The sequence below is a fragment of the Sander lucioperca genome, chromosome 11 (genome assembly GCF_008315115.2).
Source record: "Sander lucioperca isolate FBNREF2018 chromosome 11, SLUC_FBN_1.2, whole genome shotgun sequence".
Taxonomy (NCBI): Eukaryota; Metazoa; Chordata; class Actinopteri; order Perciformes; family Percidae; genus Sander; species Sander lucioperca.
This window is the reverse complement of record NC_050183.1, coordinates 35,845,079-35,866,792: the sequence shown is the minus strand read 5'-3', so window position 1 is coordinate 35,866,792 and position 21,714 is coordinate 35,845,079. Positions and strand designations below refer to the sequence as shown.

At 40.3% G+C, this 21,714-nt stretch overlaps 3 protein-coding genes and 1 long non-coding RNA gene across 12 annotated transcripts in view; 3 read left to right on the top strand and 1 right to left on the bottom strand.

The window, feature by feature from the left end:
• Nucleotides 1-2,396, top strand: part of ddr2a (discoidin domain receptor tyrosine kinase 2a) — a 32,543-nt gene extending 30,147 nt beyond the window's left edge. For all 3 annotated transcript variants that reach the window (XM_031318052.2, XM_031318053.2, XM_031318051.2), the window contains exons 16-17: nucleotides 193-342; nucleotides 559-2,396. In XM_031318052.2, coding sequence (XP_031173912.1) covers nucleotides 193-342; nucleotides 559-690 — 282 coding nt within the window. In that variant the 3' untranslated portion in view covers nucleotides 691-2,396. The remainder of the gene's footprint in view (nucleotides 1-192; nucleotides 343-558) is intronic.
• LOC118496203 lies at nucleotides 274-18,582 on the bottom strand. 2 transcript variants are annotated; one of them, XR_004898703.1, is made up of 3 exons: nucleotides 18,187-18,582; nucleotides 6,655-6,659; nucleotides 274-286 (listed from the first exon to the last, which is right to left on the bottom strand). It is a non-coding gene; the product is annotated as an uncharacterized LOC118496203 (long non-coding RNA). The 2 variants fall into 2 exon arrangements; XR_004898704.1 differs by lacking the exon at nucleotides 274-286 and adding an exon at nucleotides 2,467-2,478.
• hsd17b7 (hydroxysteroid (17-beta) dehydrogenase 7) lies at nucleotides 2,549-6,300 on the top strand. Its single transcript, XM_031318063.2, is given in 10 exon segments — nucleotides 2,549-2,687; nucleotides 3,187-3,393; nucleotides 3,737-3,829; nucleotides 4,035-4,130; nucleotides 4,132-4,147; nucleotides 4,987-5,181; nucleotides 5,369-5,482; nucleotides 5,572-5,628; nucleotides 5,705-5,803; nucleotides 5,906-6,300. Coding segments are annotated over 10 exon segments (1,041 nt in total). The 5' UTR covers nucleotides 2,549-2,652; the 3' UTR covers nucleotides 6,035-6,300.
• serbp1a (SERPINE1 mRNA binding protein 1a) lies at nucleotides 10,349-17,381 on the top strand. Of its 6 annotated transcripts, none has more exons than XM_031318058.2 (9): nucleotides 10,350-10,687; nucleotides 12,165-12,348; nucleotides 12,937-13,080; nucleotides 13,217-13,285; nucleotides 15,145-15,219; nucleotides 15,425-15,596; nucleotides 16,500-16,544; nucleotides 16,635-16,838; nucleotides 17,056-17,381. In XM_031318058.2, the coding sequence occupies exons 1-9, from the start codon at nucleotides 10,432-10,434 to the stop codon at nucleotides 17,110-17,112; spliced, it is 1,206 nt and encodes a 401-aa protein (XP_031173918.1). In that variant the 5' UTR covers nucleotides 10,350-10,431; the 3' UTR covers nucleotides 17,113-17,381. The 6 variants fall into 6 exon arrangements, with proteins under 6 accessions (XP_031173920.1, XP_031173918.1, XP_031173916.1 ...); XM_031318056.2 differs by having other exon boundaries at nucleotides 10,351-10,687; nucleotides 13,214-13,285; XM_031318059.2 differs by having other exon boundaries at nucleotides 10,352-10,687; nucleotides 15,428-15,596.
• Nucleotides 18,583-21,714: the final 3,132 nt, after the last annotated feature.

The window sequence follows — 21,714 nt, the reverse complement described above, 5'->3', positions numbered from 1 at the left end:
GATCGGCCCATCTGAGCTTTCATTTTCTCAAAGGCGGAGCAGGATACCCAAGGCTCGGTTTACACCTATTGCCATTTCTAGCCACTGGGGGACCATAGGCAGGCTAGGGACCATTAAACTCAGAACTGAAATACATTTCCCACATGTGGCCCTAATCCTCTTCCCTACATACCACCATCTTTTGTTGTGCAGGGTAAGTTCACCACAGCTAGCGATGTGTGGGCTTTTGGGGTGACCCTGTGGGAGATACTAAACTTCTGCAAAGAGCAACCCTACTCTCAGCTCACTGATGAGCAGGTGATAGAGAACACAGGGGAGTTTTTCAGGGACCAGAAAAGACAGGTGAGTGATGTTACAACCATACCATAACATACCTGTCTTATTCTATTTTAGCTGTTTTTATGTTCTCTTCAGCAGATGTTTTAATTGTTTTTAACTGCTCTTTAATGTTTTATGTAAAGCACCTTGAATTGCCTTGTTGCTGAAATGTGCTATACAAATAAAGCATATCAAAAGGAGTGAATCCCTGGCTTTAATGTCTTGTCCCCTGTTGTGCAGATCTACCTGCCTCAGCCTGTGCTGTGTCCAGACTCGCTCTACAAGATCATGCTGAGCTGCTGGAGGAGGAACACGAAGGAACGACCCTCCTTCCAGGAAATACACCGAGCCCTCCTGGAAATACAGCCTTAAGCCGGGGCAATGTTAAAGACAGTGATTCCCAGATAGTTCATCTCTGGAAGAAATGGTGCAAGACAAGGGTAGACCATGATTCAGACACAATCCAAGTTCAAGCCTTCTTGTTTCAGTAGAGAAACAGGGTGAGAGCCACCTGTGTGCTCCAAGCTACGATCTGGGAAACACTGTTTCATGGACTTACACTCTACAAAGATGGAATACCAGTTGGTGTGTGTCAGTTTGAGTTTAATTGGCACAATCACGTTGGCTAAGATGTTTATAGACATACAGGTATTCTTAGAAAAATCTATTCTGTTTTATAACACACGCAGAAACGTGATTAAGGTGGGTTGTGACGTGTGTTGATGAAGCCAAAATTAAATGTAGCAAGTGACATTCGGCACTTTTGAAATGTTTTTTTAATTTCTTTTTTTTCTTTTTTTTTTTTTTTTTTTTTTAAAGATGAGTCCAATTTTCCATTTTACAGTGTTTGAGAACAAACGTGTGCAGCATTGTTGAAGAACTTTCTTGTGTTTTCTTTTGGAAGACTGCTTGAATGTAGAGCGGGAAATGTGCAGCCAACCACAGCTGTTACTTTTCATTATATTTCAAGTATTTCATCTCAGTTTCTCAGACATACTCCACACATTTGGAATACCAAGGAAATATCAACTAACTTCTCATCTCCCTGCAGTTTTCCTTCTGTGATTTGAACATGAAGTGTGTATGAACTGGGTATTTTCAATAGATAGGTCTAAATCTCAAATAGCAATATTTTGTATTAATATTTATATGTTCATATGTGTTTCATCTGGTTATGTTTTGTTGATATATTTGTGGATTATTATTCTTTCCTAGTTGACGTGTTTGGAGCATCATATTTGATGTGATTCAGTAACTCTGCCACTCACATTTTAGATCTTAACACCAAACAAACTGCTTCAGTAGATTTTGTTATTTCCCACTGCAAACTGTTATTGTCTTGCATCGATCACAAACTAATATTACTCTCTGATAATTCAAGATGCTTATCAGGAATGCCAGCTGCATTTTCCTATGTTGGTTCAGCAGTATGTTGAACAGTATGAATGCTTCAGGTTAGTTTATATTAGCTTGTGAAAGCTAACACAGCTAATGACTCATCTACAGGCTTTAATTATTAGTTTGTTCTTTCTTTTGTTGATGTATGCTGGATTTTTTCCCTATTTTCTACTTCTGTGTATAACTCTCTAATAGCTTGAACTTCATACTGCATACCACTGTTTTTCTGCCACTTTAGCTGGATTCACAGTCTCGGCCCTCTTATCAGAGGCCTTTGTTCCATTTAACTCGTTCATAAAAGACACTCATGTCTGCCCTTATGCACGATATTTTCAACTTTTCATTTGGAAGTCATCCTTTTCTGTGTTTTGCAATCTAGGCAAAAAATCCATCCGTGTAAGTTTAATATGATATTCATTTTGCAGACACATTTGGGTATTTGTGAAGCATGTGGTGATTCCCATCGGATAAAGAAATCTTTCTCCTCTCTCTGTTATAAATGAATTTGGGGGGCAGATGTATAACTGTAAAAATGTAATGGCACCCTGACAGATTTCATGATTGGTTTTATTACATATTTGTACTTAAATGTTTCAGTAAGAATGTTTTTATATACGTTGTAAACAAATGTTGTACATTGATAGATGAAATACAAATAAAATGTAAACAGGGAATTCTATCTCTTTGAGAGCTCTTGCTTCATTCATAAGTAGGCTACTGATTATTTGACACTGTGTGGGGCGGTCCATGAAGCTCAGCCGACTGGTAACAAGATCTTATTGGCTGAGCACTGCTGCAGTGTCCAATCACAACATGGAGGCGGAGTGAAGAATATGACTCCACATCAGGAACTGGACACAGAACTTTTGAACGAACATTTGGCAATAAATGTAGTGTTTTCTGTTTGCAGTTTGTTTCCAGTTTGGACCAGAAAAGATGAATAAGGTGGTTTTGGTGACAGGAGCAAATAGGTAATGGCTGTATTTATTGTTTAGATTTTTTGAAATCTCTTTGTCAAGAGAGTCCTGGCCCAAATGGCAGTATCATTTTGTCATACACATGTATGTGGAATTATTTTTGGTCAATAATGTAATCAATGTAAACATTGTATATGCTGTAATAATAGATATTACATAATTATAATAAACTGTATTTATATAGCACCTTTTAAAACAGTTACAAAGTACAAACAAAGATCCCAGGGTGCGGGAAGGGACATAGGGCAATAAGGGCTTTGTAAGTGATCAATAATATCTTGAAATCAATTAAAGCAACAGGTATGAAGGGTGGCAGCAGAGTTTTGGATGAGCTGGAGGCAGGAGAGGGATTTTTACTGATGTCACAGAGCAAGGCATTACAGTAATCTAATCGACTAGTTATGAAGGCCTGGATAACCGTTTCCAGATTTTCGGTAGAAACTGATATTACGTCTATAAGGCGGCCCTTACATCACATTGTATCTCCCTGCAGTGGCATTGGCCTGGCGCTGTGTGAGCGTCTCCTCTCGCAGGACACCGAGGGTCTCCAGCTGTGTCTGGCCTGCAGGAACATGCAGCGGGCTCAGGCTGCTCGCTGCGCCCTCCTCAGCTCTCACCCCACAGCCCAGGTGGCCCTGCTGCAGATGGACACCAGCAGCATCTCCTCTGTCCTCGCTGCTGCTCAGGAGGTCAAACTCAGGTGGGAGGATAGACTCACAACAGCCTGGCACTCAAATGCACATTCAAAACAAATAGTCATCAATAGTTTATGTTCTAGACACTGTGTGTTGTATGTGTGTCCAGAAGTGAAGATGTGTGACTTTGCCGTTCCAATGTTTTTAGCTCATCTTTTAGCTTCTGGTTCAGTGTGGCAGGTCTACCTTGTTTTCATGGGGAAGTTTTCTGTGTTTGTTGCTTTTGTTGTGCTGTCAATATTTTATTTTTGTCATGGTCCTTGACGTGATTTGATGCCTGCTGCAGATCAAATTTCCTTCGGGATAATAAAGTTGGAAGTTGAAGTTGACTTTGATTGTCCCCTGTAGGTATAACCGGCTGGACTACCTCTACCTGAATGCAGGCATCATGCCAAACCCACAGTTTGACGTGAAAGGCTTTTTCAAAGGCCTCTTCTCCAGGTACTTTACATGCTCACATGCAGCATCTTTTATCTACACTACACGTGTGTGAAGCTACTCCAAATCATTGAGCTGCATTGGTGGCTTTTTATATGTTGACCTATGTCCAGCCTATAGACAGCATCGTTTTTAAAATTGCTTATTTCAAACATCTCTTCTATCTACTATGCTGCCTTTCTAGAGCTCAGGTTTCTATCTTTTGCAGTCATATCATCACTATGTTTGCCACTGGCGAGGGGATTCTGACACAGAAGGACTGTGTCACCCCTGATGGCCTGCAACAAGTTTTCGAGACCAACCTCTGGTCACTTCCTACTAGTGAGTAACTGCTATTTAGGCTACTGAATTATCTCGTAGTATGGTTTGATCCACACATAGAATCTAATACAAAATGTTTCCTTCAGTTTTCTGCAGGGACAGTAGTTCTTGCCAGCTGTTTACCCTTGATGGAATAAATATAGGTGATACTGGATCTGTCTGTCACTTAGCAACGATGCTCATTAAAAATTAACAGTGCATACTGTTCAAGGCATAAGGTCACTGCAGACAGTATTGTGCTTACTGTGCATTCGCAGATCAATTCTGATGTGTATTAGGTTACCATTACAGAGAAACCTTCTCAAAGTTCCTGTTTAGACTTTAAACATAAATCCGTCTTTGCTGCTGTATTCATGCATAGTTTAGAGAGGAAAACACATTTACTTTTGCTAAAGATATCTTTTTTTGAAGCATTCAATAACATTTGGAAGGAATTTTATGTTGCTGATTAGTTTAAGGTCTCTGAAAGGACTTTAGTGGTATGATCTACGTGGAAAGAGATGCCATTGTCGTTGCTGCTCGCAAACTATAGTATATCTTAAGTTAGTCTAAGATATATAGTAAATAAAAGTGCATTTGTATGTCAAATAAAATGAGCAAGATACAATAATCTCATCTGTTTCTCACACAAATCAACAAAGTTTCTAAAATTAAGTTTAATTTTCTAAATTCAAATCAGCAATATGGCTCTCTCTGCCCTGTTTCAAGGCAAACTGCAGTAGAAAGAAGTGTGTAACATCTCTTTGTTTTATGAAAACACATTATTTAAGGCTGAAACTCAGCCTTTGTGACTTAATGACTAAGATGGTTGTTTTTTTTAATGCTGTGTTGTGGCCCAGATCAGGGAGCTGGAACCATTACTGTGCCATGCAGGCCGGACGTCCCAGCTGATCTGGACCTCCTCCAGTAACGCTCACCGCTCAGCTTTTAAACTTGAAGACATGCAGCACCAGAGAGGCACCCAACCCTACAGCTCCTCCAAATATGCCTCCGACCTGCTCAGCGTGGCGCTCAACACACACTACAACAAACAGGTCGGCTCTCTCTCTCTCTCACACACACACACACACACACACACACACACACACACACACACACACACACACACATACACCTCACATGCGGTGTATCACATACCTGCAAGAATAACTTTTTTTTCAAAACCTTTTTTACCTCCCATGACGTTGATAGCTGTGATCCTGCTTTTATTGTGCTCTGTAGGGTTTGTACTCATCTGTCATTTGTCCTGGTTTTGTGATGACCAATCTGACCTACAGTATCCTGCCCTCCTTCCCAGCCTTCCTCTGGACCCTGCTTATGCCTGTCTTTTGGCTCGTGAGTGCAACTCTGAAATGGCCAAATATGGTCACACACCGCTGAAATAATTCCCCGTATCTTAATGCATCTTTCTCCGGTGATCTCAGATAAGAATGTTCACCAATACTTTCACCCTGACCCCTTATAATGGAGCTGAAGCCCTGGTAGGTAAAATTAATGTTCTCGTGTCCATACCCAGTTCAGAACAAATTCATTCATGAGTACTGCTCTTTTTTGCAGTTCTGGCTATTTAAGCAAAAGCCTGAATCACTGGACCCTCAAGCCAAGTATCACAGCTTAACATCTGGGCTAGGCAACAACTACACCCAGCCACGTAAGGTACTGAAAGCACTACTATCCACTACTATCTGCAACTTCAGTTGTAAATACTTATAACATTGTTCATGTTGCGAATTTTGTGTCTTCTGTTCTGCTTTACAGATGGATATTGATTTGGAAACATCCGATGCTTTTTATGAGAAATTACGGCAACTAGAAAGTGAAGTAAGAAAGAAACTGAAGGAAAAACAAAAAGTTTGCAGTAGTCTTGCAGGACCTGGATCATCTTGATGCATATCACACAATTCTGGGATGGAGAGTATTTTATTCCTGTCTGGCAGGTGACCTGGGATGCATGCTAGTAGTCAGACCTCACCAAAATAACTGTGTCCTCTGCCTGACACAGTAACATGCAAGCCTGAATTCACAGCACAATAAAGAAGTTACAGTGACTATAAGCATGACATAAAACATCATAGGACAAAGTACCAGAATGTATGCTGTGATGGTTTGGGAAAGAGTTTACAATAAAACTGATCATTGCCTTTTCTCTTCCACTTTATCTTACTGATTTACTGTCTATTCACTGCGTAAAGTATACTATTGAGGACACAAATATGCAGACATGGATAGGCTATGTCACCAACTTTTCAGCCTGTGCGGTCCAGGAGGGACTATGTCCAATTTGGTTGTTAGTTCCATCATCCTCGCGGCAAAATGCAGTGCAGTCTGACAGCAGACTATCTGTGTCATCCCAAAAGTTGACATAAGTGGTCTGTGTGAGCCCCTCTGCGGTGTACGGCGGTGCCGGCACATGCGTACAGACGCAACTGGAATTCCGCTTTGGAGGATTTGGGGCACAAACCCAGCAGTCGTACCCGTGTTCCGCTGCTTGTTTATCAGTCCCACACGCCTCCTCTGCTTCGCTCAGTTTTGGGTTGCAAAAAGCCCACACCATCCCACAGAAATAGACGAAAAACGTGCCCATGACCATGACCATGAGCGCGTAGGACTCTATCATGGCTTTGGCGACTGGAGATGTCATCTTCAGATGCGCATCGATAATAATCGGCTGAGCTCCCAAAGTGTTCAGGAGGGGGTCGGATCGGGACTGTCAGTCCGACTGGCTCGTACCACTTCAGCACCACTCAGTTCAGTAACGCGAGATAGAGACAAGCAGAAAATAAGTGATCGTTTTTGTTACCACCTCTCTCCTTAAACTAGTCCCGCCTTGAACAGGATGTGTGAACGGGGCTTATAGGCTACTGTAAGTGACCGTTATGACAGCAACGGTCAAACTGTAGGTGGTGGAATAAACCCATTTTAACCCTCCTGTTGTCCTCGGGTCAAATTTGACCTGTTTACAAAAACTTTCTATATCAGAACTATGACAAAAGAACTGAAAAAAGTGAGGAATGTTGAAAAAGCTACAAAAACACAGCAAAAAAATCGACAAAAACATATTTTTTTTTAAACACTGAAAAAAAGTGACCAAAAAAATCGGGAAAAGTGACAAAAAACATCAAAAACATGGCCAAAAGTTGACAAAAACTTGTTAAAAAAAAAAGTGACAAAAAATGGACAAAAAGTGAAAAAAAAAATACATTGGAAAAAAGTAATCATATCATAATTAAAAAAACGCCAAAAATGTGACAAAAAATTTGGAAAGAATGTGACTTTTTTTTGGGAATAAAATCGACAAAAACGTCGAGAAAAGTGTAGAAAAAGAACAACAAAATGTTGAAATTTCGACCCAGAAAAATACAAAGTTGAATGATTGACGGAAAGACAACACAAGGGTTAATGTTATTAAACAAAATAAACATTGCACAAAAACTCCTGGCACTCCTATGATTAAACAGCCTATATAATTAAAACCCCTCAATTCATTCATATTACAATTTCAGGGTAAAACTTAATTCCAGTGAGAGTGAAAGTTTGGAATCACCTGACATTTGTCTTGCAATGGTTATTTTAACAGAGATAAAAAAAAACAAAAAACATTCAGACGCCAAATGAACACACCTGTTAAACATTTATTTGTTTCTACTTTCTATAACCTAAAAGCTGTACTCAAACAATTCAAAAAATAGAGTATAGTCCACTCAGCCATCTGACTGTACCAATGAATCTTTTGTGGCAGGTGATTCCAAAATTAATGTCATGAAATATTACATGGTGTATGAGTGCTGTATGATAATGTGATAAAGTAAGGAGATTGGTTCAGTATGAAGCTGGGAACAAATTAGTAGACCTTTAAAATCCTTCGAGGCAGTGAAATACTTCTGCTTATTGCCTAATAAAAACTTTGTGGACTTTAGATTGAAACCATTCTGGAGAGAATTTAGGAAAACTGATTAATGCTGAGCGTAAGGAATTCTGCAAAACCATTTAAAACAACACTTAATGTACTTCTTAAGGGTTACCTTTTTGCCCAGTGTGTGTTTGGTTGTCTCTACTAAGTTGAAACACCTAATTAAAATGTAAATAAGTAAACTTAAAGAATCATCTTTGTATTTACATTATACACTTAAACAGACCTTTAGTGCAAATGTCCATTTGTCTCCCTGCAATCACACAGGTCAGCTGTCCCTAAGGCAAGCCCAGCAGCTGGCAGGGTTTGACTCTCCTTATAAGGTCAAACTCCAGCACTCACAACTCCCAAAATACCACCAATAAACAATGAGAGCTTGGGGTTAATGCCTTTTTTTTGGGCTTCATGCATGTTAGACCAAGTTTTAACCACTGAGTCAAAAACTAGCCTTGCTGGATAGAGGCATGTAAACTTAGAGATACCACAACACTATAACATCATCCTATTTGAATGGTGAATGGACCAATGATACTCTGATACAAATAATATTCAAATTAAATGTGTAATCCTTGAAAAGTAATTATAACATTTAAATTACTACAGGTCTTCTTCACAACTGAAGCACAGTATTCCTGAGGGACTTTTGATATTACTGGGGGCTGTTTTTTGTAAACATTAAAGCACTGACAACTATAAAAATGTTTAAATTGAGTGTAGTCTGGAATGTAAAATAATTATTGATCAGAGCCATCATGAGGCATAAAAACACAAGCAGACATTTATTTCTATAAATAAATACACATTTTCAAAGTTTTGATAAAATAACTGTAACTGTAACTCTCGAACCTTTTCAGTTACCCTCAAACTTCTTTTGCTGTCAATTTTTCACCCAGTCAGTTTCAGCCTATTCATTTGAAAACCACTCTAAGTTTTGTTAAACATATTTAGAAATGTCTTCTGCTAATGTGTTGCAACCGTATGAAATAGGTTGTAACATTATATTAGCAGTGGAAACTGATCAGGATGTCTATGTGGTGACCAAATGCTTTTCCTGTGTATGATAAAGAAAGGTTGATAACATCCGCTCTAGCCTACTAAAAGACAGTACAGAGCACAATCATCCTCCACCAACCAACATACTAAATGCAAATGCAATGCTGTTTCAGAACGGCAGCTGACTAAAACAGTCCCACGTGCTGAATTTTCCCACTAGCACCTGAGTGCAAGACAATGTTTACATAGGCTATTCATTTGTTGTGTACATCCCACATTCAGACCACCCCCAAAATACAACCCACTGTGTCTACTGTCACAGACAACTTCATTTGAAGTTTTTCTCTGGCAAATTTTGCCTTTATTTGGCAGAGATAGTAGATGACTGAGGAGAGATAGGGATAATATGCAACAAAGGTCCCTGAACAGAATCCAACCGGGAACATTGCGGCCTAGCCTAGGCCATGGACGCCCCAATTTGGAGATTTATTGCTAATAAACAAATAGACAGATGTATGAAACGTGTGTGTGTCCACAAACTGCAACTTGTAATGTGCTACTTCATTGTTAACTCTTCTTTCTCTGGAGAATTACTGTGGCTGACAAATTAGAGATGTCCTCTAACCAAACTATTGCTTTCTAAATGTTTCATTGAACCACATTTGCTATGGATCAGGTTAAATTACCCTAGGAGTGGTGCTAAATATCTAAGTAAAAGTGTGAAATATTGTTTACACTAGCAGTAGGCTACATGCTGTGTTCAAAGAGGGCCCGGGGATCATGGTGTGAATACTTGTGTGAGCCAGATTTAAATGACAGGACAGCCAGTCAGTGTAGAGTTTGTCACTCTTTGATGAGCTTTATTGAATATTTTGTAAGTAGAACTAAATCATATGTTGACCTTTCCTCACAACACATCTTCCAATTTAACTGAAACATAGGCTACTAGCTACAAACAGATACACCTGCTGTCTCCCTATTGTTTCGTAAAGGTATTTATGTGCGTATACAACAGGCCTAATGGAGCAGTGGAGCCCTCTCTAGTTTAAAACTGAGGCCTGAGGAGTTTTTTTTCCTGAGGAATCAAAACAAGAGTGTGTGTGAGGGCACCCATGCTTGTCTTTACACAGGAAAAGCAACACTAGAGAGACTAGCATTGTGGGTAGTGTAGTTCCTTATTGGTCTCTTCCGTAACTAAGTCGATTGCATCTCATTTCCCAAAAAACTACACGCCCCATCCGCGCCAACCCCGAGGTCCCGGATGTCTATCGCACCGGAAGAGAAGAACGTCCTTTTCCCAGCCATCTTGTGGCTTCATCTAGCGAAGTGTTCGCACCAAGCCTCGTAGAATCGGAGGAAATCCTGCTGAAGGGGCGCCATCATGCCCGGACAAATGCAAGAAGGTTTTGGCTGTGCCATAACCAATCGGTTCGACCAGTTATTTGACGATGAGTCAGATCCATTTGAGCTGCTTAAGCAAGCTGAAGTAAAGAAGAAGGAGGCTCCTGCTCCTGGTGCCGCCAAGACTGCAGCCCAGGCTGCCAAGCAGCCGAAAAAGGAGTCCCAAAAAGACAGAAAGGTCCCACTTACTGATAAGAAGGAGGAGACCCAGGCCCCCGTCCCACTTAAGAAAGATGGTAAGATTTATTTCTGTGTTTTGTCATCTTTAGCCAAACTGCAAGTAAAAGATTTTAGGCTAACAGGCTAAGTTGCTTGCTTACTAGCTAGCAGTGGTTCCCAAGCCCCCGTGACATGAGGTCCGCATGGCTGCTTTTGTGCCCGTGTTGGCTGTCAGTTGCTGGAACGGTAGCATTTATAAAAACGTGTAAAGCAACGGGATGTGTGGGGCTTAACCGATTCGGTGATGAACGGTTTGCAGGCCAACTTGTTTTGGCTTGTCCCCCACCCCCAATCGGCCTTGTTGAACAGGCAGAACCCGAAAGCCTGGCTAACCAGAGAAAGTGGCCTTGAGGTGTTAAAATGTTACTCCTATAAAGTCGTGACCTTCAGTAAGCACATTTATCGCTAATTTTACCCTGATTTGGTCGAACTACATATTTTCTACTGGCTTTTCAAAATGTGTTTAAATAGACCCCGAGTGGTTAAGTACTATCTTCCACATTGAAATACAACTTGTCAAAGTAAAGTGAAGTAAATGCATCAACTTTCTCGCGGTGGATTTGCAGGTGGATTTGTCAGACATTAGGAGCAGCACTGCTATCATGGTGATGAACCTCGTGGTTGTAGTGTGGGACTGTTAAAGCACAGCCTCCAAACTGCCACTTCCCATTGGCGCACATACATGCTCATTGCATGTGATCGACCTGCCTCAAATAATTTAATTTACTATTTCTGCTATGCCAGATAGTATGATCTATGTAGATTGTCATAATTTTGAATTTAAGGTGTAGCCTGTAAACATTTGTTCAAAGTGTACATTTTTGTGCTGCAACGTGTTCACACTAATTTATTAAGTTAGAAGCATCCAGTCACCTACGCACAGGCAGTTAGCTGGCCATTATTATCATGTAAGTCTGCCAAGCGGGCTCATATCCGTTTGCTTGAGAGAAGATGAGACAGGTGCGCCGACGATGATGCACCCAGCTGCTGCTGTGTAGTGGAGGGTGTCTATTTTGGTAGCTGGTGATTTAAGCAATGGGTGGGACTTGTTGTCTCACACTGGGCCAGCAGCAGTCAACCATGTGCCATGCAGGGTTAAATACTATGTAGGTGGTAATTCCAACTACATTAACCGAGTGATTTAACTGATAAGCACCCTTTTCAATCAGACTAGGAAATAATGGGGGTTATTCTCTTGATCCTTTTTATAATTATAAGATTACTCACCTGTGGGTTCTGTTTTTTTGTGTACTCTATAGTTTGAACTGTTACCCTTTTAATAATTGGATTACGTTGCAGATAAAAGGAAGTTGCACAGTATTTAATAAATGGATCCTACTAGCTGCTTCTTTTATTCTGCACATTAATTGCGATTATTTGCTCCATTTAAACAGAACAATCGCTTCTCTTCTTTCTCTTGTCTGGGGCGCCACAGTGGGTCCTGATCTATCAGTGCTATTGGTCCTCTAATCCTCCTGTTGTGGTCAATCCTAGGTGCCGGCATGAGGAGAATGGGCCGCAAGCCTGAGGGCGAAGGCTTCAGACCCCAGGGCGGCCAGGGAGAGGGGCGCCCCACCACAGACAGACGGCCTGTGGACAGGCGGCCCCCACGCCGCTTCGACAGGCCTGCTGGTGATGCTGGCGAGAAGCCCGAGGGAGGTGAATTCTCAGTTGAGAAGTGAGTTCATATTCTAATCAGCAGACATTTTAATTGAACAGCAACCATTTTTAAAAAGAGGAGAGTGAATCCACTACATTTATACCTTTTTTGTTTTCTAGCTCCACATGAGGCAAAAGCAACATTCACTAGGGGGTGGGGTCAGCAACTGTTAAAGGCGTTGCTTACAGTGATAAGGCTTAGTATGTTAGTTTTGCTCAAATTGCTATAGGCGCATGTGGCTCCTTATCAGTTTACTTGTGTAAAATTGATAAAACAAAAAAAAAACTTAAGTAAAATGTCCAAATGTAGTGATCTACATTTGGACATTTTACTTAAGTTTTTTTTTTTTTTTTACTTAAGTCCACCTAGGCCATAAGTTGAAAGCCATATTTTCTTTCTGTGGACTCATCTTAATTATCTGTTAAATGCACGTATGTACTGATTTTCTGTTAACTGCTGTCAATGTCTTTGATAATCTTGCTGTCCACTTTGTTACTATAAGAGAGAATAGCCTCTAGTTGACCTGCTTTAGATCTAAGCTTCTGATAGGGAGAGACACCTGTGCTTTAATGGGGATTTGACCATGTTATTTGTCCCTTTCATTAGATCCATTGGTGATAGGCCGATGAGAGGACGTGGTGGTGCCAGAGGCGGCCGTGGCGGTGGCAGAGGCCGTGGTGTTGGTCGCAACGATGGCTTCGACTCCAGAGGAAAGCGTGAATTTGATAGACACAGTGGCAGTGACCGATCGTAAGTACTTTTTTACTTCTTATAAAGCCCTTAAATAAATAAAATATTCTTTATTTACACCAGGTCTGTTAAAGATGTGTGTTTTGATGCAGTGCATGTGTCATGATCCTGGCTAAAGCTAATGTTCTTTCAGTAGTATGAAGGGTGAGGAGAAGCGTGGTGGAAGTGGATCTCACAACTGGGGCACTGTTAAGGATGACATAACGTAAGTTCTTATACATGCAGCATAACAGAAACTCTGCATGATGGGAGGTACAGAACACCTGAACTCAAAATTCTGCATGCAATATGGTTTTTCCTTGTATGAGGTATTTTTAGAGAACACTTGATGGTGTTTTGTAATTGTCTCATTTGGAGATGCATAGGATAAGTGGGTCTTGGTATACTTGGGTATTCAGATTTTTTTTGTCAGTTGTAATTCTGCTCATCAATTCCAAATCATATCGTATCCTGGTTCAGAATTGTGTCAAATTATTTGAATAAAAAATAAGTACAAATACACCAGTTTATTAGTTACCCTTTGCCAAAATTAAGAATGACTGGTAACCCTTTACTTGAAGGTATCTACATAAGAGTGAAATGACACTGTCATGAACACGTGACACAGTCATGACACATGAACCCTAACTCTAACTTGTCATGACAAAAACCGAATGACATTTAATGACAGAAGCGTTATGTCATGAATGTTTATGACATGTTCATGACAGTGTCATGTCACTCTTATGTAGATCTCTTCAAGTAAAGTGTAACCAAATGACTTAACTCTGCAAATCCCTGAGTGGAAATTAAAAGACGGGTAACATTTAGCTCACTGGCAACGTTATTAAATTATTTTCATTAGAAAAATAAGGAACATTTCAAAAATTTTCAAAAAGGTCTTCAGCTCCGTTTCATTTGCGCTCGCCACAGTGACAGACTCGCACGCCAATTAGCTTGTGCTAACTTCAGCACGTGTTGCTAACCGTTTCCGGGTGAAAACCTTGTGAGCTTTGTCACGTTATATGATGTGAAGTTGGTAGGGGTGGGCATCTCTCCCTTTTTATAAAACCATCTGATACTCATTTAGATACATGGGCTACGATACGGTTCAGGGACGATACCTTTTATTATGGAACAATTCAGTGCGACTCGATGAAATATGATTCAATGTGATATACAGTGAATATCCTTTGAATGTTATCACATTCAGTTCCCAACATATAAATAAGCCAGTTCTATAAAAGAAGCAATGCCTACTTTTAAGTACATATATATATCATATATATATTTTGTAAAAGGAACCAGGTAATAAAGCTAGGACATGATAATAGTATAACTTCAACTTAATAAGCTAGCCACTTATAACCAAATGACAAACGCATCAGCTCTATATTAAATGAAACGGCCTCCTTGCTGCTGTAATCTCAGAGACAGTAACACAAACATTGGTCCACGTTACACAGTCAAGTACGTATCGAAGCACAATTTAATACTGTTGCGAGCGTTTGCATGCGGCTAATGGACTTTTATGCTAATGTAACTGAACATCTTAACACACACAAATACATATCTATATATATTTATACCAGTCTACTCGCATGTTAATAAACACACGCATGGATGGATGACTCACAGACCCTAGCTAGTAAAATTTTCAATATCTATGATGTATTCCTCTCACCGTTTACTCGAAAAAAACTAAACCTACAGTCGGCACGTTTTTTCTGCAAACCCAAACAAAGGCACTGATTGGCTGATCCCTTCCACCCCGAACATGAATGACCAGTCCGTAATCACACAAATGGTGAGGCTTTTGTCTCCCTTGCACACACACCGAGCAGCTTTGTTGAATTGACAGCAAAGTTTCAGTCAACCGATTCGTAACTTTAGAATCAGGCCGTCGGCCGAACCTTGCTCCATTTAGATCGATCCAGGGGTCCGTGTATCGACAACCGTATACCAATTTGGATCATTGAATCTTTACATCCCTAGAGGTTGGATAAGCACAATGGACGAGTATTTCTTAATTCCCTGGTTCTCAATACCAAGTTGATTATTTTTTTCTTTTTTTTTCTTTTATAGCGAGCTTGACCAATCGAACGTCACTGAAGAGAACCCTGAAGGAGAGGAGCATCCACCTGCTGACTCTGAGAACAAGTAAGTTTTTGTGCTAATATGTCCTAACAAATACGAATACAGTGTGAAGAAATGTTGGTTTTGCAGTAATTAATAAAGCATTCATAACTTGTAATTAGTTTGGACTGCATAGTTGCTGCTGTTCAATGCAAGAACACCAGCCACCAACCCCAAATGTATTTTAAACATTAACACTGTGACACTGTGTGTCTGTGTGTGTGTGTTGAAGGGAGAATGAGGTTGAGGAAGTAAAGGAAGAAGGTCCCAAGGAGATGACTCTGGATGAATGGAAGGCCATGCAGGACAAGGAGCGGGCCAAGGTGGAGTTCAACATCCGTAAGGCCAATGAGGGAGCTGATTGGAACAAAGGATTTGTGCTGCACAAGTCCAAGGCAGAAGTGAGTCAAAACCATTGCTCTGCTCATTCTGAATACAGCCATATTTCACGTTCATTTTTGGTGATGAGTTGGTAGACTATGATCGACTTGACTTTGTAGACCTTAATAATATTTTGGAAGTTCTTGGGGTCATCTCAAAAGACCTTTTTTTTTTTTCTTCTTCAAAGCAATGTAATATGTTAAATGTACAAATACTACACCCTGCCCCTATTAAGGAAAACTCATCACTGTTGAGTTGTCAGTGAGTAAATTGCAAGGCTGTCTGTCTACGCAGATCAGGCAAACAAGTGTTGCTTCACTTTCCTGTGAATGACTGCGGGGTGGTCAGGCTCAACTCAAACATCACTGAAATTAGCTGCTAAATAAAAGCGCTAAAGATCCTTAATAGCTGCACGTCACATGCTCCACTCCAACCACAGGACTAGGTGGAAGTTGTAGCTGCCAGACGTCAGTGTAAATTCATTTGACTTTTGTTTGTTACAGTATACTTAAGAGAGATGTCATGCAGAGAATGTATTAAGCATCAAACCAAAAATTAATTGTAAAGCGAAAGTAACATAAGTAGTCACTGACTCGCATTGTTTTGCTCGTTTCTGTGTGTATGGTAAACACTTGTCTTTGATTCAAGATAGAACAATTCAGATTGAAACTATAAAATGGGCAAATGCTTACTGCACTTATTCAGGCCAGGCATAAATCAATGACATTTACAAAGTGAGCCCAGAATGCACATGGAGTCAGTATGGTTGGAAGATGGAGTTATAGATTTTTGCTGGTAGGAAATGTAGGTCTTAATAGGACATTGTTTTTTTTTTATGTATAATAACATTACTGAGTCTCTGTACAAACATGATTTTGCTCATTATGTTGTGTTAATGTTTGTTTTGCATTTCTCCAACACAGGATAAGAAGGAAGAATTGATTGACCCTGAGATTGAGGAGTCAAAGGTAAAAGCTTTGTTGTTGCACAATGTGCTCAAAATAAACCAAACCTCAAAAATCATACTTGGCCTGTTTACTCGTTTTTTTCTAATTCAGATCGAGGATGAGCATCACTTCCGGAAGCCAGCCAATGACATTACGTCCCAACTGGAGATCAATTTCGGAGACCTGGGCCGTCCAGGTCGTGGACGCGGGGGACCACGTGGTGGCCGGGGCGGTCGTGGCCGCGGCAGCGGCAGTGCACCCAGCGCTGTCCCTGGCGAAGTCACTAGGCCAGTCCGCGGAGGAAGGACTGACAAGGTAGATAATCTTATGGTGTCATGTCATTAACACATCTGCGCTTTATCTGCATTGTTTTTTGTCTCAGTGAAATACTGTATCACACTTCCAAGGGGTAAAGTGTACCTGTAAGAATGTCTGTCTTGCCAATGAAATTTGAATTGAGTTTTTTGAAGCCAAAGGCACATCTTCAAATGTTGAATTTTCTAACTCCTACTCAATGTTGACTTTTCCTCAGTCATCTGCGTCTGTGCCCAATGTGGATGACCCAGAGGCCTTCCCAGCCCTGGCTTAAGCCCAGGCTGCTGTCTCTCAGGCCTACAGGAGCCCCCTGAGCACCTCCACTACGAGGCTTGCATGTTCCTGGATCCTTCAGCAAAGTCAAATGATGGAGAAGACTGTCATTAACTATGACACTCAAAGTGAGGACTGAGTTTTACCCAATAAAAACAAAACGAAGATGGAAAAAAAAAAAACAGAAATTAACACAAAAAAAAACAAAAAAAGAAAAGGACTTCTTGCTACTCTGGAGCAACTTATTGGTAGAGGTTTTGTACTTGGAAACAAAGTAGCAGGGATGTTTTCATACAGTATTTTTTTCAGAGGTTATGCATTGTCCATGGATACATTTTTGTAATTGCTGCTTGAAGATATGCATTTCAAAATGTAAGCATAAGAAGGGTGTCTTTAGCTTTGTGTGAGCCATTGCTTGTTCACTTTAAGATAGCCACTGTTGAGCTCCAACCCAAGCTCATAAGCTCTGCCACGCCAGGTATTTCTGATGAGGTTACAGCATTGCTTATTAAGATTTATGGATATTTTTTTTTCTTTAGCACTGGGATATTGTTTTATATTTTATACAGGAGGTCTATTCTTCTATGATCTTTGGCCTGTAAATCTTAACTATTTTCATAAATTCTTTCAGAGACTGTATTTCACATGGTGCAAATAGGACACGCTTTGATCTTGGATCAAGCATTGCTGCCTACATTTGAATACATTGATGGAACGGCGCCTAAATCTGTATTAAGGTTGTTTTGTACTAAAATGTTCTTCCTTCAGAAGAACATTGGTGATTACTCTCCTAAATTTGCATTTATCCTGAGATTTGTCAAGTGGATTAATTTAAAGCAGGAAGTTATTCCATTTGTTCTGTATTTGGGGTGCTATTCACCATCTAATATCTCATCCCAGCCCATTTCATCTTTGATTACCAGCCATGTGCAAGTCAATTAATGCCTTTGTTTTTACTTTCAAGAGTGATACAGAGAGGAAGTGTCTTTACACAGTTGAGATGTGGCTGTAGTCTTCTGGAAGCCGTCAGACCGTCTCCCGACTGTTAACACACTCCACTCGAGCAGCCTTCCACAGTTGGTTTTTGCAGTCTGTTCTGTGCTGATATTTTCCACCCACTGTTGACTTGCGCTGTAGCTTCCACAGTGGTACCACTGCATAATTGCTCTGAAAGAAATACAGTCGTTGTGTGGAACAGCTAAAGTGCTCTACAAATGTGTGAATTCTAGCCCTGCTATTAGAGACCTCTGTCGGTAAATAAAGATGGTCGATAAATCTTTTGCATTGTCACTTTTTTTTTAATCTTGCCTGCACATAGGTGAAATTAATGTTAATTAAACTGTACAGTACCTGCTTTATTTGCTTCTACGTGGAACCACATTTACATACAGTTGTGTTGAAAATAATAGTCCAACATCACTAACCTCATAAATCAAATTTTTTGGTAGAAGTGATATTTCTACATGGCAAATAATTTACTGTTAAGTGTTGTAGAGTCATAGAAAACCAACAGTCATGACATGCATGCTGCTCATTCTTTGTAATTGAATCTGTAATTGAAAGCATGTTCAAAATAATAGCAGTGTTGTGTTCAATTAGTGAGGTGATTAATTCTGTGAAGAAACAGGTGTCAATGCTGGTTATAGTGCATTTCACACTGAAATACTCAGCAAAATGGGTCGTTCCAGACACTGCTCTGAGGAACAGCGGACTTTGATTAGAAAGTTGATTGGAGAGGGGAAAACGTATAAAGAAGTGCAGAAAATTATAGGCTGCTTAGCCAAAATGATTTCAAATGCCTTGAAATGGCATCCAAAGCCTGAACGACGTGGGAAGAAACGGTCAACTACCATTCGAATGGATTGAAGAATAGCCAAAATGGCAAAGGAAAATTGAAGACTTAAAGTTACCTGTGAGTACTGTTACGATCAGAAGAAGGCTATGTGAAGTAAAGCTATCAGCTAGAAGCCCCCGCAAAGTCCCATTGCTGAAAAAAAGACCTACTGAATAGGTTGAAATTTGCCAGGACATTGACTGGCCAAAGGAGAATGGGGCAAGATTCTGTGAACTGATGAGAGCAAAATTGTTCTTTTTGGGTCTAGGGGCCGCAGACTGTTTGTCCGACGACCCCCATGCACTGAATTCAAGCCACAGTACACTGTGAAGACAGTAAAGCATGGTGGTGCAAAAATCATGTTATGGGGATGTTTCTCATACTGTGGTGTTGGGCCTATTTATTGCATACCAGGGATCATGGATCAGTTTCAATACATCAAAATACTTGAAGAGGTCATGTTGCCTTATGCTGAAGAGGAAATGCCTTTGAAATGGGTCTTTCAACAAGACAATGACCCAAAACACACCAGTAAGCGAGCAAAGTCTTGGTTCTAGATGAACAAGATTGATGTTATGGAGTGGCCAGCGCCAGCCCAATCCCCAGACCTCAATCCCATAGAAAACGTGTGGGGTGACATCAAAAATGCTGTTTCTGAGGCAAAACCCAGTAATGCAGAGGAATTGTGGAATGTAGTTCAATCGTCCTGGGCTGGAATACCTGTTCACAGGTGCCAGAAGTTGGTCAACTCCATGCAACACAGATGTGAAGCAGTTCTCAGAAATAATGGTTATGCAACTAAATTTTAGTGCAGTGATTCAAAGTAAAGCAAACCCTTTTTTTCAAACCCCATTTTTATATTTATACAGTAAATGTTTGAGTTTGTAAAGAAAAATGCAAATACTGCTGTTTTTTTGAACAGCCTAATATTCCTGATTTGGAATTGAATGTGCAGTGTTCCCAATGCACTGCTATTATGTAATTAAAAGCTATTCTAAGGATTTTGAGCATTATTCACTTTTTTTTAAACACACTGCTATTATTCTGAACACAACTGTACATATATAATCTCTGGTACAAGTTACCGTTGTGCAGTTTAAGGTAACCGTCCACACCAAAGCCTTTCCTGGGAAAACTTGCAGTATGTCTAATGGTCACTTCCCACCTTAGGGTTTTGATGAACTTTGCAAAATGTGTGAAAGATCAACGTCAAGTTCTGGTATCCAGAGCCTTGTGTGCTGCCAACACTGATAAATACTGATGCATCACTCTATCAATCAATTTACCCTGATTCAGACCACTGGGCCATACAAGGGAAAGACGAGACATTAGATAAAAAAAACAAAAACATAATGAAATGCATGCATACAATTAACTGGGTACACCTGGCTAGTACCAGGTTGGACCCCCTTTTGCCTTCAGAAATGCCTTAATTCTATGTGGCATAGATTCCGCAGCATGGTGCTGGAAGCATTTCTCAAACGTTTTTGGTCCATATAGATATGATTGCATCACACAGTTGTTACAGATGTGGCGGCTGCACATCCATGATGCCGATCTCCCGTCCACCACATCCCAAAGGTGCTCTATTGGATTGAGATTTGGTGACTGTGGAGGCCATTTAAGTACTGTAAACTCATTCATTAAATGTATTTAAAATACGTATTTAATTACTTTTGAGTAATTAGTGTTTTGCTGGACAGAAAAAATAAGATGGTTTAAACTGTAGAATGAGTGAATCCTGTGGCACGTCCTGTCGGGTTCAGCAACACGCTCATTGTGAACTACCCCTGGACTGCAGTGTTGGTGGGGGTTGGGGCTATTTTGTGCTGTATCATACTCTGCTCTAATGGTATTGTTTTGTGTCTTTTGCACTAGAGCCCGGCCGATATATCGGCGGGCCGATATTAGGCACTTTCCAAACTATCAGTATCGGCATTTATAATGGCGATAAATGAATAGGTAAAGGTGCACTATGCGTTCCTGCATGGTTTCAGCACAATTTCATTTTTGTCTCAAATCGTAGGCATCTGTCCTTGATCCGCTAGCTGCCTGCCCCCTGAATACACTGTGAAAAAGCCCGGTCTCGGGAGACAACACAGGGGTCGTAAACATCAAACAAACACTAGAGGCACAGGATAGGCACCAAAATACAACAAACACGTTCCAGCCAATCACCGACAAGATGGTTGGGGGAGGGGGTTAGTGACAGTTAGTCAGTTAGTCATGACAGTTAAGGAAACATGGGGGGAGGGGCGAGCTTGCTCTGTTTTGTTTTGAACTTACTTGGAACGTCAACAGAAGTAACGTCATGCAGGAACTCATAGTGCACCTTTAAAAAATAAAATAAAAACGGAAGAAACACCCTTCAACCATGTTATGAGTGTTGGCGTTGCATAGTTTGTCCATCAGAGGGCGCTCTACAACGTCCCTGTTGGCAACACTTTTTATTTATCAGAACTTTAATATATTTTGATGTTCCTCTGTTCTGTTGTGACAATAAAACAAACAAGTTTATTTTTAAACTGCATTATCATATTATTTTAGTGAGGACTCATAAATAACTACAAATAACTAATGTTAGGGAAATCTGTTTATGTTTTGTTACACGTTTCTGGATTTTTGTTTTTAAATATATATTGGCCGATATATATCGGAATATCGGATTTTTAAATCACCAAATATTTGTATTGATATCGGCCTTAAAAATCCTTTATCGGTTGGGCTCTATTTTGCACTCATTCAATTGGTTGCTTGTCAACGTAGGGA

Bases quoted from the DNA above. Each gene is read 5' to 3' on its own strand.
- serbp1a (XM_031318056.2), top strand. From the start codon at position 10,432: ATGCCCGGACAAATGCAAGAAGGTTTTGGCTGTGCCATAACCAATCGG. The intron at 15,220-15,424 runs GTAAGTTTTTGT...GTGTGTGTGTTG, and splicing joins CCTGCTGACTCTGAGAACAA to AAGGGAGAATGAGGTTGAGG. The intron at 15,597-16,499 runs GTGAGTCAAAAC...TCTCCAACACAG, and splicing joins TGCACAAGTCCAAGGCAGAA to GATAAGAAGGAAGAATTGAT.